The 15,605-nt window shown below is 42.6% G+C and overlaps 1 protein-coding gene across 7 annotated transcripts in view; it reads left to right on the top strand.

Moving 5' to 3' along the window:
* SYCP1 (synaptonemal complex protein 1) overlaps nucleotides 1-15,605 on the top strand; it is a 204,450-nt gene that overhangs the window by 93,071 nt on the left and 95,774 nt on the right. For all 7 annotated transcript variants that reach the window (XM_073667118.1, XM_073667123.1, XM_073667122.1 and 4 more), the window contains one exon: nucleotides 6,884-7,000. In XM_073667118.1, coding sequence (XP_073523219.1) covers nucleotides 6,884-7,000 — 117 coding nt within the window. The remainder of the gene's footprint in view (nucleotides 1-6,883; nucleotides 7,001-15,605) is intronic.

Raw genomic sequence — 15,605 nt, 5'->3', positions numbered from 1 at the left:
AAAAAAAAAAAAAAAAAATGTGCAAAAATATTATAAAAAAATAAAAAAAATAATACACCAAAAATAAAAATATAATGTACCCATCAATAAATATTATTATAAAAAAAATAAAAAAAAAAACAATAAAAGTACACATATTTGGTATCGCCGCGTCCGGAACAACCTGACCTATAAAACTGTCCCACTAGTTAACCCCTTCAGTGAACACGGTAAAAAAAAAAAAAAAAAAAAAACGAAGCAAAAAACAATGCTTTATCACCATACCGCCAAACAAAAAGTGGAATAACACGCGATCAAAAAGACGCATATAAATAAAAATGATACCGCTGAAAACGTCATCTCGTCCCGCAAAAAACAAGCTGCCATACAGCTCCATCAGCCGAAAAATAAAAAAGTTATAGCTCTCAGAATAAAGCGATACTAAAAAATATTTTTTTCTATAAAATAGCTTTTATTGTGTATAAGCGCCAAAACATAGAAAAATGATACAAATGTGGTACTGCTGTAAACGTACTGACCCGAAGAATAAAGCTACCTCATCAATTTTGCCACACGCGGAACAGAATAAAAAAAAAAACAATTCCTGAATTGTTGGTTTTTGTTTATTCTGCCTCCCAAAAATCGGAATAGAAAGCGATCAAAAAATGTCACGTGCCTGAAAATGGCACCAATAACAACGTCAAGTCATCCCGCAAAAAACGAGCCGTCACATGACTGTCTGCCAAAATCTGGAAAAATTATAGCTCTCAAAATATGGCGATGCAAAAACTAGATTTTACAAAAAATGCGTCTTTTAGTGTGTGACAGCTGTCAGTCATAAAAACCCCATATTATTCTGGCATTGCTGTAATCACACCGACCCGAAGAATAAAGTCGTCTAATCACTTATACCGCACAAGGAACGGCGTCAAAAATAAACTCTTGGGTTAGGATTGGGCTAGGGTTAGGGCTGGGTTTGGGGCTAGGGTTGTGCTGGGGCTAGGGTTGTGCTGGGGCTAGGGTTGTGCTGGGGCTAGGGTTGTGCTGGGGCTAGGGTTGTGCTAGGGCTAGGGTTGTGCTAGGGTTAGGGCTGGGGTTGGGATTTTTTTCAAAAGTAAGAAAAAAAGATGACGATATGGCGACTAGTGTTGAGAGCAAGTGCTCGCTACTTGAGTTTGCATCGGGTGCTCTGGTATGCATTGAGTATCGTGGGTATTTGAATGACATGCTCGAGTCTCTGCCCCATATGCTTCGCGGCCAAAAAACTTTACGGGGATTGCCTGCCATGCACGAGCGATCCCCGCATGTTTTTTTTTGGGTGTCTAATAACCGTGAAACATGCGGAGCAGGGACTCGAGCATGTCACTCGAGCACACGCTGTACATGGTGCATACCTGAGTACCCGATGCAAACTCAAGTAGCGAGCACTTGCGCTCAAGAATAATGACAACTTATTCAATATGATGACCTAATGTAAACAAATAATGTGCCGTACCTCTGGGTTCAAAATGTTCACTATACACCTTAATAAAATCCTTGAGGGGTATAGTTTCCAAAATGGGGTCACTTGTGGGGGAGCTCCAATGTTTGGACACACAGGGACTCTCTAAATGCAACATGGTATCCGCTAACAAATTGAATGGAAAATCGGCTCAAATTGTTAGCGGACACCACATTGCGTTTGGAGAGCCCCTCTGTGCCCAAACTTTGGAGCTCCCCCACAAGTGACCCCATTTTGGAAACTAGACCCCCCAAGGCACCTTTCTAGATGCATAGTGAGCACTTGGAACCCCCAGGTGCTTCACAAATTGATTCGTAATAATGAAAAAGTGAAAAAAAAAACACTTTTTCATTTTTATGAATCAATTTGTGAAGCACCTGGGGTTCCAAGTGCTCACTATGAATCTAGATAGGTGCCTTGGGGGGTCTAGTTTCCAAAATGGGGTCACTTGTGGGGGAGCTCCAATATTTGGGCACACAGGGACTCTCCAAATGCAACATGATATCCGCTAACAAATTGTCGGCTCAAATTGTTAGCGGATATCATGTTGCATTTGGAGAGTTCCTGTGTGCCCAAACATTGGAGCTCCCCCACAAGTGACCCCATTTTGGAAACTAGACCCCCCAAGGCACCTATCTAGATGCATAGTGAGCACTTGGAACCCCAGGTGCTTCACAAATTGATTCATAAAAATGAAAAAGTGTTTTTTTTTTCACTTTTTCATTATTACGAATCAATTTGTGAAGCACCTGGGGGTTCCAAGTGCTCACTATGCATCTAGAAAGGTGCCTTGGGGGGTCTAGTTTCCAAAATGGGGTCACTTGTGGGGGAGCTCCAAAGTTTGGGCACAGAGGGGCTCTCCAAGCGCAATGTGGTGTCCGCTAACAATTTGAGCCGATTTTCCATTCAATTTGTTAGCGGATACCATGTTGCATTTAGAGAGTCCCTGTGTGCCCAAACATTGGAGCTCCCCCACAAGTGACCCCATTTTGGAAACTAGACCCCCCAAGGCACCTATCTAGATGCATAGTGAGCACTTGGAACCCCAGGTGCTTCACAAATTGATTCATAAAAATGAAAAATTGTTTTTTTTTTCACTTTTTCATTATTACGAATCAATTTGTGAAGCACCTGGGGGTTCCAAGTGCTCACTATGCATCTAGAAAGGTGCCTTGGGGGTCTAGTTTCCAAAATGGGGTCACTTGTGGGGGAGCTCCAAAGTTTGGGCACAGAGGGGCTCTCCAAATGCAATGTGGTGTCCGCTAACAATTTGAGACGATTTTCCATTCAATTTGTTAGCGGATACCATGTTGTATTTAGAGAGTCCCTGTGTGCCCAAACATTGGAGCTCCCCCACAAGTGACCCCATTTTGGAAACTAGACCCCCCAAGGCACCTATCTAGATGCATAGTGAGCACTTGGAACCCCTAGGTGCTTCACAAATTGATTCGTAAAAATGAAAAAGTGTTTTTTTTTTCACTTTTTCATTTTTACGAATCAATTTGTGAAGCACCTGGGGGTTCCAAGTGCTCACTATGCATCTATAAAGGTGCCTTGGGGGGTCTAGTTTCCAAAATGGGGTCACTTGTGGGGGAGCTCCAAAGTTTTGGCACACAGGGGCTCTCCAAACACAACATGGCGTCCGCTAATTATTCAAGCAAATTTTACAATCAAAAAGTCAAATGACGCTCCTTCCCTTCCGAGCCCTGCCGTGCGCCCAAACAATGTTTCTTCCCCAAATATTGGGTATCTGCGTGCCCAGGGGAAATTGCACAACAAATTTTGGGGTCCATTTTTTCTTGTTACCCCAGTGAAAATAAAAAAATTGGGTCTAAAGTAACATTTTTGTGAAAAAAGTTAAATGTTCATTTTTTTCTTCCACATTCAAAAAATTCCTGTGAAGCACCTGAAGGGTTAATAAAGTTCTTGAATGTGGTTTTGAGCACCTTGAGGGGTGCAGTTTTTAGAATGGTGTCACTTTTGTGTATTTCCTGTCATAAAGACCTCTCCAAGTGACTTCAAATGTGATGTGGTCCCTAAAAAAATGGTTTTATAAATTTTGTTGGAAAAATGAGAAATCGCTGGTCAACTTTTAACCCTTATAGCTCCCTAACAAAAAAAAATTTTCGCCAAATTTCCGTTTTTTTCACAAATAAACGCAAGTGATATCGAAGAATTTTTTCCACAATCATGAAGTACAATATGTCACGAAAAAACAATCTCAGAATCAGGGGGATCCGTTGAAACGTTCCAGAGTAATTACCTCATAAAGTGACAGTGGTCAGAATTGTAAAAATTGGCCCGTCATTAACGTGCAAACCACCCGCGGGGCTTAAGGGGTTAAAGTACACGCTGCACCCCATCTTGACTGAAAAAAAACAAAAATTTTTGCAAATTTATTAAAAAAGAAATACTGAAATATCACATGGTCATAAGTATTCAGACCCTTTGCTCAGTACTGAGTAGAAGCACCTTTTTCAGGTAGTACAGCCATGAGTCTTCTTGGGAATGATGCAACAAGTTTTTCACACCTGGATTTGGGGATCCTCTGCCATTCTTCCTTGCAGATCCTCTCCAGTTCCGTCTCGTTGGATGGTGAACGTTGGTGGACAGCCATTTTCAGGTCTCTCCAGAGATGCTCAATTGGGTTTAGGTCGGGGCTCTGGCTTGGCCTGTCAAGAAGGGTCACAGAGTTGTTCTGAAGCCACTCCTTTGTTATTTTGGCTTTGTGCTTAGGGTCTTTGTCTTGTTGGAAAGTGAACCTACGGCCAAGTCTGAGAGCCAGAGCACTTTGGAGAGGTTTTCATCCAGGATATCTCTGTACTTGGCCGCATTGATGTTTCCTTCAATTGCAACCAGTCGTCCTGTCCCTGCAGCTGAATAACACCCCCATAGCATGATGCTGCCACCACCATGTTTCTCTGTTGGGATTGTATTGGGCAAGTGATGAGCAGTGCCTGGTTTTCTAGACACATACCGCTTAGAACTATTACTAAAAAGTTCTATCTTCGTCTCATAAGACCAGAGAATCTTGTTTCTCATAGTCTGGGAGTCCTTCATGTGTTTTTGAGCAAGCTCTATGAGGGCTTTCATATGTCTTGCACCGAGGAGAGGCTTCCATCGGGCCACTCTGTCATAAAGGCCTGACTGGTGGAGGGCTGCAGTGATAGTTGACTTTGTGGAACTTTTTCCCATCTCCCTACTGCATCTCTGGAGCTCAGCCACAGGGATCTTGGGATTCTTCTTTACCTCTCTCACCAAGGCTCTTCTTCCACGATTGCTTAGTTTGGCTGGCCAGGTCTAGGAAGACTTCTGGTGGTCCAAACGTCTTCCATTTAAGGATTATGGAGGCCACTGTGCTCTTAGGAACCTTGAGTAATGCAGAAATTCTTTTGTAACCTTGGCCAGATCTGTACCTTGCCACAATTCTGTCTCTGAGCTCCTTGGGCAGTTCCTTTGAGCTCATGATTCTCATTTGGTCTGACATGCACTGTGAGATGTGAGGTCTTCTATAGACAGGTGTGTGCCTTTCCAAATCAAGTCCTATCAGTTTAATTAAACACAGCTGGACTCCAATGAAGGAGTAGAACCATCTCAAGGAGGATCACAAGGAAATGGACAGCATGTGTCTTAAATATGAGTGTCTGAGCAAAGGGTCTGAATACTTATGACCATGTGGTATTTCAGTTTTTCTTTTTCAATAAATTTGCAAAAATTTCTACATTTGTTTTTTTTCAGTCAAGATGGGGTGCATAGTGTACTTTAATGGGAAAAAAAATGAACTTTTTAGAATTTACCAAATGTCTGCCATGAAACAAAGAGTGAAAAATTGAAAGGGGTCTGAATACTTTCCATACCCACAGTATTTAAGTCGATAAAATTTCAAAAAATCTATATATATCCTATATTAAACTACAGCCACTGTGAATGCACATCTAATAGAAAATAAAAGGGGATGTCCATGAGTTGTAATAGATATACCATGATTGAATTTGATATACCTATACATTAATCAAAAAAAATAGTAGCATAAAGGATAACCTCCAAAAATACCTTGAGACATCCTGCTCTGTATGTGGGTAAGCACATCCTCAACACGTTTCACAGCTACACTGCAGCTTCATCAGGATGTATAAGCTATGTACGAATGTCAGTTTTTATAGCCAGTCCAGTAATCAAAAGTTAATTGAGTATAGGTAATTGGGTACTTCACTAGATCTGCTAACATCATTAATGTTAGCAAGCCTAAAATGAGGCCAACATGTTCACACAGCTTGCTATCTGCATAGTATATCTGTGCTTAATTACTGCAGTTTATTACAGCTTTGTCTTTGACTGAGAAGCAATATCAAGAACAGCTAAAACAAAATGGTCGACGCTGAGCCTGGCAAACATTTGAAGGTAACCTGTCACCAGTAAAATTGTTATTAACCTGCAGATATGGGGTTAATCTGCAGGTTAATAGCGTTATTAGCCTGTCTGGCGCACACACTTAGCCAAAGGCTTCGGGGAGAAAATGAACTTTATTCCCCCCAGCAGCGTTCATGTAACAGTCACTGGGGCATCGCCAGCACTGATTCAGCCACTGCTCTGAGTATACAGAGCAGTGGGTGTAACCGTGCCCCCGGCCCTGACTGACAGCCAGCCCCAATGCAGAGCCAGTGACATTTGGTGCATGGGGCGCGGTTACAGCCGCCACTCTGTATTCTCAGAGCGGTGACTGAACCAGCGCCGCCTCGTGACTGAAAACCAAATGCTGCTGGGGGGAATACATTTAAATTTTCTCCGCACAGCTTTCTGCTAAGTGCGGGCGCCAGGCAGTTAGTAATGCTATTAACCTGCAGATTAACTCCATATCTGCAGGTCAATAGCATTTTTTCTAGTGACAAGTTCCCTTTAAGGTGATGTGGTACTTGCTAGAGTACTGCGACTCCTTTAGTCAGCTGATCAACTGAGCCAGACCCCAACTATCTGGTATTAATGGCTTTACTAATATCTTGATCATATTCTTGAAACATTAAATGAGTTTCTGGTTTTGGAAAATCCCAGGCCCTGGGTGCACTTTGTTCTAAAAAAAACAAGTTGGGCTTTACTCACCATCCTCTCTCTCTGTGTTTATTATTGTCCGCAGTGCTAACTTCATGTTGACTACGCTGCAGCCAATCAGTGAAAGTAGTGGCTCGTTATTAGCTGCAGTGCTGTTGACGTGACATCAGAGCTGCAGACAATAACAGACAATTGGAGCCATAGCGGAGACACAATGGTAGACTTGGGGAGGATGAGTAAAGCACAGTTTGTTTTTAAAACAACCTGCAGCTGAAGAACAGAGTTATTCCAAAATCTAAAAACCCCTTTAATGTAAAAATTTTCAACATTTTAACATTACAGTTTTTATGTGTAAAGGTTAAAGAGCTACATGCCCAGATTGAAATTACTACTGTACACCACCAGAAGATTGTCAGCCACATGCAATTGGAAGTTACAGATGCAAAGACAAAAGAAGAAAATCTACATCAAGAAGTAAGTTAATATATCTTGCAAACAAAAATACGCTGAAAATATGTGATTTAATTTGTCATATGCAAAGTAGTGTTTTCCAATCATATTTCACATGGTATTAAAATTGTCAAGTCTTAATATGTCTTATTATAGTCTTATTATGGGCAGCACGGTGCCTCAGTGGTTAGCACTGTTGCTGTTCTCCCCTTGTTAACGTGGGTTTCCTTCCACACTCCAAAGACATACTTATAGGGAATTTAGATTGTGAGCCCAATTAGGGACAGCGATGATAATATCTGGTAAGTGCTGCAGAATATGATCGTGCTATATAAGCAAAGCATAATAAATAATAATATGATGACCCATGTACTTACAAAATACCAGAGTATCGGCTGCATGCACTACTGTGCATTGCGTGTTTTGATACCAAGCCATCCATGACAAGTTGACACCTCTAAAAACCATATGCTGAAGTGGTCATAAACTGTAGCTTTACCATAACTATATTTGTCATACTTTCTATACTACAGTTTCTATATTACAGCCTACCTCTAACGGAAGAGCAAATGTGAGGAAAAACACTAATTTTGGCCGTTTATCCTCTAAAACATCATGATTAATAGCTATTGAATCATCCACAAAGGGATGCTACTCCCCAGTGCACCAATGACTAGATCACTAATACATTATCTTCTTATGTAGGTGGCTTGAGTTGTTAGAACCCTAGGAATTGTCCCTTGATAATTCCTATTTGGTGTGTACCTGTATTTTTATAACTAAGCTTTTTCATTGTTTATCCTGGAAATCTTGAGTATGTCACTGGGCTTTCTCACAGTTACTGTATGAAAACAATGAATGGAGTAATGTGCATCTACTGCTTCATTCTGGCGGGACATTGCAGAGGATTGTTGGGGGTCCCAGCAGATAGGCGATAGATAATATAGATAACTTTCAATGTTGGGATTAACCCTTTAAAGAGATATTGCACTTGTTAATACTTCAAAATTAATATGTATTTATAATATAGGGAACCAGTAGAATAAAATTTCTAGGGTGTACATGTGTAAAATACATCTCACTGTACGTTTCCCTTTCTTATAGCAGTAGAGTAAACCTCTACCTTTGCAAAGTCAAAAGAATTAGTCCTTTATAATACAGTACATCCATGGGTTCAGTACATTGAACTAAAGAATATGTATGTCTTATATTTTTTTTTTTCGTTTGTCCTAATGCACCTAATATGAACATTTAAGTAACATTATTAAGCTGTAAGCTGTTGTTTTAATACAGCTTTTTATCAGCAGATTAACACTAGAGGACTACAGCTCATGTGAATCCTGACCCAACTCCATCCCTACCACTGATTAGAAGCTTACTATTAACATACAATGTACACAGAGAGCCTGGCTCTGCTACATGGTACATCTAAGACCTCTGATTGTATCACACTTGCTGCTTCCAGTAAACTATGTGATACATCACTGGAATCACAGTCTCTTTTCCTACATTATGCTGCTCTCAAATGAGGTAGCAATAACCTGCTACTTTGGACTATAACTCTATACATTTTACTTCTGACATGCTACATCTTTGCCCAGTAACTCCAGAATACGATGTATTGCAGGTATGTATGTACTATGACACAGTAGAAGACCAGTGCAGGACAGGAGCTAGGCCCAGTCAATAGAGAAAGGGCAGTGGAGGTAGCGTCTGTCCTGGAACGTTTTGCCCGGTTGTCTCACGCTGACCATGAAAGTTCACCAACCAAAAAAGATACCATGGAGACCAAGAAATTAGAAAAACTGATGAAAGGCGAGAGTGACGGAAGTTCTAAGATGGCGCCGTTTGTACCTAATCATGGCAGGCCTCACACTTCAAGGTGAAAGATGAGACTGCTGAATATTGTGAGACAAACAGCTGAACAGACTATTCAAGATGCCTTTGCTGCAGTCTCCCGCTGCAACAATATTGCAGCCACCTTAAATGTACATATGGAGGGCCTTAAGGAGGACTTGACTTTAATAAGACGGGACCTGCAAAAGGTTAATGAGAGGATGAAAGAAGCTGAAGGCAGAGTAAGCATGATTGAAGAACAACATCCTATTATGCAAAAAGAGATCAAGAATACAGTGCAGAATGTGGGCTTCCTCTTAAATAAAACAGATGACCTGGAGAACAGGCTTAAAAGAAATAATATACGCCTTATGAGGAGTGCTGGGGAGAGATCCTGTGGCGTTTTTCCCACTGTTTGCTATTGAAAAGACACATAGGATCCTAGTGTGCCAGCCACCTCATGAAGCATCACCATGATCTGTACTAATGAAGTTGATCCATTAGAAGGATGAAGACAACATTTTGAGCAAAAAAAAAAAACAAAAACAAGAAAATCTAGACATGTGGATTGATGGAAGCAAAATATCTTTATATCCAGATTTTTAGGTGAAATTCAGAAAAAGAAAGCACAATTCTCCAACATAAAAGTCTGTGAGTCGTAGAAATCCTTTATGCCAAAGCAATATCATGCATGCCTCAGAGTCGCTACTTTGGTAAGGTATATATTTTCGAGTCTTCGCAAAAGGCTCTTCAGTGGTTGAACAGCAATTACCATTGTCCAAGCCAAGATAAATTGGGACTCTTACCAAACTGGGGTGATGGAGGGAAATTGTAAATATTAGTTCTCGTATTACTTATTGTTTTTTAAGGTTGAAGATAGATATAAATCCATCAACTTTTATTTATAACCTAACATGTTGATCCAGTGGAAGGCAAAAGCCTAGACCAGTTCCCTGGATCAACGCCCCATCACAGAATCTAGTACCCATAACCATAATATTACATTTTTTAAGAAAGGCATTAAGACCTTCCTTGAACTTTTTTAGTGAATAAACCATTACAACATCATGTGTCAGAGACTTCCATAATCTTGCTGCTCTTACAGTAAAGAATCTGTATTTATGAGTATGGTTAAACTTTCTTTCCTCTATATGTAGAGGATACCCCCTTGTCACCATTGCAGGCCTAGGTGTAAAAAGATCGTTAGAAAGATCACACAGAAGCGTTCATTTTTTCAAACTAAATAACCCCAAATTTGATTGCCTGTCTTGGTATAACATTTCACTTATTCCCTAAATAACCTTGGTCACTTTTCAGACAGCAATAATTTGCTTATCCCAAACTCATCTAATTAAAGACAAGATATTCACAGTCCAGTGTTCTTGGGCAAGTCAAGCATATCATTCGGAATATTTCACCCATGCTTTAGAGGTTAGTGTATTTAGCCTAATTTCCATTTAATTGCACCCAATTTTTAATAGATACATAGGTGAGAGGGATAGCTAATACTAGAGAAGAGAGAGAGGAGTAAAAAAAAGATCTAAACAAACTGGAACTGTGGGCAGCAACCAACAGAATGGTTTTTAACAGGTAGAAATGCAAAGTCCTACATCTGGGTAAGAAAAATGAAAAAAGCATATATAGAATGGGAGGAATAAAACTAAGCAACAGCACATGTGAAGAAGACTTGGGTATACTAATAGATCACAGACTGAACATGAGTCAACAATGTGATGCAGCAGCAAACACAATTTTGGGTTGGATTAATAGAAGCATAGAGTCTAGATCACATGAAGTAATTATCCCCCTCTACTCCTCTTTGGTCAGACGTCATCTGGAATATTAATACAATTGAGCCGAACTCTATGGTAAATCTTAAACATTGTCCTGTATATACAGGGTACTCCAACTTAAATACATAACCTATAAAGACATGGAGTATAACCCCCATAAAGAAGTATGAAGTAATACTAGATGATATTAAAATTGAAAACTTTTATTAAATACAAATATTAAAATCGAGAAAGTATTGAAAGTTAACAGGTCACTAGGGGTGAAAAACACAAAGACAGGGCGGCAATTGTGTACAGAGATGCACAGGGGGTTATCTGGCAGAACTCTGTCCCCGTCCGACTGCGTCCCAAAGGCTTCCGTACGGCGGAAGTGTGGGCCATTGACGTCAGTGGAACGCATTGTTCCCGCCCACACTTCCACTGGGAATTAGCCGGAAATGACGCGGCGGAGGGGGCGGAGGTCATCGCGCATGCGCCGTGACTATCGGCGTGTACACCTGTAGGGTAGGGAAGTAGGGTATATAATGATGGCGGTCCACGTGTAAAAAAACAGCCCCCCGAGGAAGCTATACGCGAAACGCGCGTCGGGGCCTCAGCGCGGCATACAAGGTTATTTGACACATGGGTGAGCCATCTGTTATGATGTAGATATTATCCATACTTGCTTTGTATGCATTTAAGAAGGGTTGGAATCATCATTGAACCTATACATTTGTGGATTCCTTGCCATCTGTATTCTGTTGACTGTATACACTGTCATTTGGATTTATTATCTGTGTGCCCCCTACTTTATGGGGCTAGTCACATATGCATTAGAGTACAATCTCTGACTAAGTGCTGCCAGATGACCGCCTGTGCATCTCTGTACACAATTGCCGCCCTGTCTTTGTGTTTTTCACCCCTAGTGACCGGTTAACTTTCAATACTTTCTCGATTTTAATATTTGTATTTAATAAAAGTTTTCAATTGTAATATCATCTAGTATTACTTCATACTTCTTTATGGGGGTTATACTCCATGTCTTTATAGGTTATGTCATCTGGAATATTGTGTCCAGTTCTTGACACCACATTTTAGAAAAGACATGAAGAAACTGGAGCAAATTCAGAGAAGAGCGACCAGAATGGTGACCCGTCTGCAAACAATGTCCTATGAGGAATGGTTAGAGGATTTGGGATAGTTTAGCTTGCAAAAGAGGAGACTGAGAGGAGATTTAATACCTGTCTACAAATATCTCAAGGGCTGTCATACTGTAGATCAGAGATGTCAAACTCAAATACACAGAGGGCCAAAATGAAAAACTTAGACAAAATCGCGGGCCAACCAAAATACAGTATAATGGGCCCCTCAAAGTCCTCCATACAGAATAATGGGTCCCACATAGTCCTCCATATAGAATAATGGACCCCACATAGTCCTCCATATAGAATAATGGGCCCCACATAGTCCTTCATATAGAATAATGACCCCATATAGTCCTCCATACAGAATAATGGCCTCATATAGGAGTGGTGGCTCTGGTGTCGAGGGCCAAATAAAACCACCCTGCGGGACAGATTTGGCCCGCAGGACAGATTTGGCCCACGGGCCAGAGTTTGACGCGTATGCTGTAGAGCAGTGGTCCCCAACCTTTTTTGCACCAGGGACCGGCTTGAAGCAAGATCATTTTTCCATGGCCCAGCAAGGAGGGGGTGGGGTGGGCGGGGCTTTGGTCATATGGGGGCGGGGTAATGGAGGGATTTGGAGTTTAGTGCATACTTATCATATAGTGTAGACCAGGTCCCCGCCAGGAGCTATGCCAGGAGCCCCACATAATGTGCTGTGCCAGGAGCCACATCACTGAGGCCCCATCACGCCCTGCAGCAGGACAGGGCAGCTGTCCTGACAGCTGCTGTTCAGCTGCATTTACTTCATCCCAGGGGCGGACACAGACTGTAGTGGGCCCCTGTGCAAGAAATTTTTGGGGGCCCCCCCCGCCCTTCATAAGGCAACAAAGTTATGTAAACATAACCCCCCCATGTGCATCTCTCACCCCCCCATGTGCAGCTCACCCCCGTGCATCTCTCATCCCCCTCCGTGCATCTCTCATCCACCCTCCGTGCATCTCTCATCCCCTCCGTGCATCTCTCATCCCCCCCGTGCATCTCTCACCCCCCCGTGCATCTCTCATCCACCCCCCGTGCATCTCTCATCCCCCCCGTGCATCTCTCACCCCCCCGTGCATCTCTCATCCACCCCCCGTGCATCTCTCATCCCCCCCGTGCATCTCTCACCCCCCCGTGCATCTCTCACCCCCCCGTGCATCTCTCACCCCCCCGTGCATCTCTCATCTCTCCCCTCCCTCCCATGTGCATCTCTCATCTCTCCCCTCCCCCCATGTGGATCTCTCATCTCTCCCCTCCCCCATGTGCATCTCTCATCTCTCCCCTCCCCCCCATGTGGATCTCTCATCTCTCCCCTCCCCCATGTGCATCTCTAATCTCTCCCCTCCCCCCCATGTGGATCTCTCATCTCTCCCCTCCCCCATGTGCATCTCTCATCTCTCCCCTCCCCCCATGTGCATCTCCCATTCCCCCCACTCCTAGTTAATTGTATTTAAAAAAAAATAAAACTTGTTATACTTACCCCCATGCGATCCCTGCAGAATCCTGGCGCTCGTCCAAATCGCTGACACCAGGTTCTCCTGACTTCCGGCCATGTGACGGCGCCGTCACATGACCGGAAGTCAGGGGAATCATGAAGGTGCTGCCGCAGCAGCGCAGCGCTAAGATGTCCCGGACCCGGCACTTAGCATGCGGCCGGGGGCCCCATGAGGAGAGAGACGCACAAGAGGGGGGCTCCGAGGGGGCTCCTACCGGCCGGGCCCCATACTGGAGTCAGGGCAGTCATGCCCTGATGGCGGCCCTGCTGGAGGCTGGAGGGGCCCACTCTCCCCGCGGACCGGCTGAAAAACCCCAACGGCCCGGTCCTGGTCCGCGGACCGGCGGTTGGGGACCTCTGCTGTAGAGGGATCAGCTTTATTCTCATTTGCACAAATAAAGACTAGAAGCAATGGGGTGAAACCAAATTGGAGAAGATACAGATTAGATATTAGGAAAACTTTTTGACAGTGAGGGTGTTTAATGAGTGGAACAGGCTGCCATTTCCTTAAATGAAAGTCTTCAAACAGACCCTGGACAGACATCTGTCTGAGATGATTTAGTGAATGCTTCATTGAGTAGGGGGTTGGACCAGATGACCCTGGGGGTCCCATCCAACTCTACCTTTCTATGTTTCATATGCTTCTGTTGTTCTATACTCAATCTGTCCATAATTCTAGTAACATTATATATTCCACTTCCGTACACTGGAGAGGTATTTTAAAAGATTCTGACCTTTGTTATGGCCTCCCTCATAGCCCAGTGATTCTAACTGGCGACTTTAACAACTACTTCCATCTTCACTGGGATACATTTCACACAGGGAACATTGCTGAATCAGCCATCCCTATGTCACTAGCACATGTTCTATCTGAGATGGGAAATAGCGCTGTTTGGAGGCTGAAAAACCCTGTGGTCAAAGAATGCTCATGTTACTCATCTTCTCATCATACACTTTCTAGAATAGGCTTAGCAATAAGGTCAGCGACTATAATACCTCAGGCTCTCTTATGTGGAGCATCTTGCTAGGAATATGGAGTATCTGATCATTCACCCATTAGAGTTAAGCTAATCGCTGACCTGAATACCTGAATAGCACTCAGACAGGGCTCAGGTGGTGACTAAATCTTTTTTTGGCTCCAACTTATAGGTAAAGACATCCCAGACCATATTCTAGAGGGGTCATCCCCTGTAAATAGTGTGGGGCACAATAAAGGCATATATGAGAGGAATTCTGCTAAGGAGATCAATACATGCAAATGTATTTCATACCTTCCAAACGCCCCAGATCCAGCAGGACTATTCCATATTTTGGGAAAAGATAGGCTGCATGGCACTCGCTGTAATATGGGTGCCCGGATAGGATTCCACTTCACAGTAATATGTAAATATAGATCCAGCACTCCAGATAAGTGAAATATGCAAATGTATTAATACAAATTAATCCACTGTATAAACAATTGACGTTTCGGCCAATAACACCGCCTTCATCAGAAGATCAATGTGATTAAATCTAATGGACAGGAAGAGGTAGTATTCATACTAGGAATATTCCATAAGATGGCACAGACGCCAAAGTAACAGCATAGTAGTACAGATCCCCAGCGCCGTTTCCAGGCTTATGTAAGAAGTTCCCCCAGGCCTCTGTGCCATCTTATGGAATATTCCTAGTATTAATACTACCTCTTCATGTCCATTAGATTTAATCACACTGATGTTCTGATGAAGGCCATGTTATTGGCCGAAACGTCAATTGTTTACACAGTGGATTAATCTGTATTAATAAATTCGCATATTTCACTTATCTGAAGTGCTGGATCTATATTTACATATTCCATATTTTGGAAGCTGTCATGGGAGGGGTCAAGGTTATTTCCCAATTTCAGCTGTATCTGATATCTGAGTGTGTGTGTCTTGATGTAACAGAGCTATGAGAGCGTTGATGTTACAGAACTGTTCATGTGTACTAACTATGGTGCCATTTTTTTCTGTTGTGGGTTGTAGGGTTATCATATTGTATGTTGGGGAATGTACTCTGGGCTATAATACTGTTTGTTGTGGACTGTGGGGCCATTGTACTTTGTGTAGAGGGAATATACTGTGGGGTAATCATACAGTGTGTGGGAGACAGTAGATAGATCATACTGTGTGTTGGTGGCTATAATACTGTGTAGGAAGCTGTGGGGAATTATACTGTGTGGGGGAATTATATTGTTTGAAGGGGACTATAGAGACATCATACTGTGAGTACGGGGCTGTGGAGTCACCATACTGTGTGTGGGGATCTGTGTTGCCATTATACTGATGGGGTGACTGTGGGGGTGTAACACAGGTACTTTAGATGCAGTGACACAGAAACAC

The sequence above is a fragment of the Phyllobates terribilis genome, unplaced genomic scaffold (assembly GCF_046119375.1).
Source record: "Phyllobates terribilis strain yellow unplaced genomic scaffold, ASM4611937v1 Scaffold_2__4_contigs__length_985480577, whole genome shotgun sequence".
Classification (NCBI taxonomy): Eukaryota; Metazoa; Chordata; class Amphibia; order Anura; family Dendrobatidae; genus Phyllobates; species Phyllobates terribilis.
This window is presented reverse-complemented; position numbering and strand designations above follow the sequence as displayed.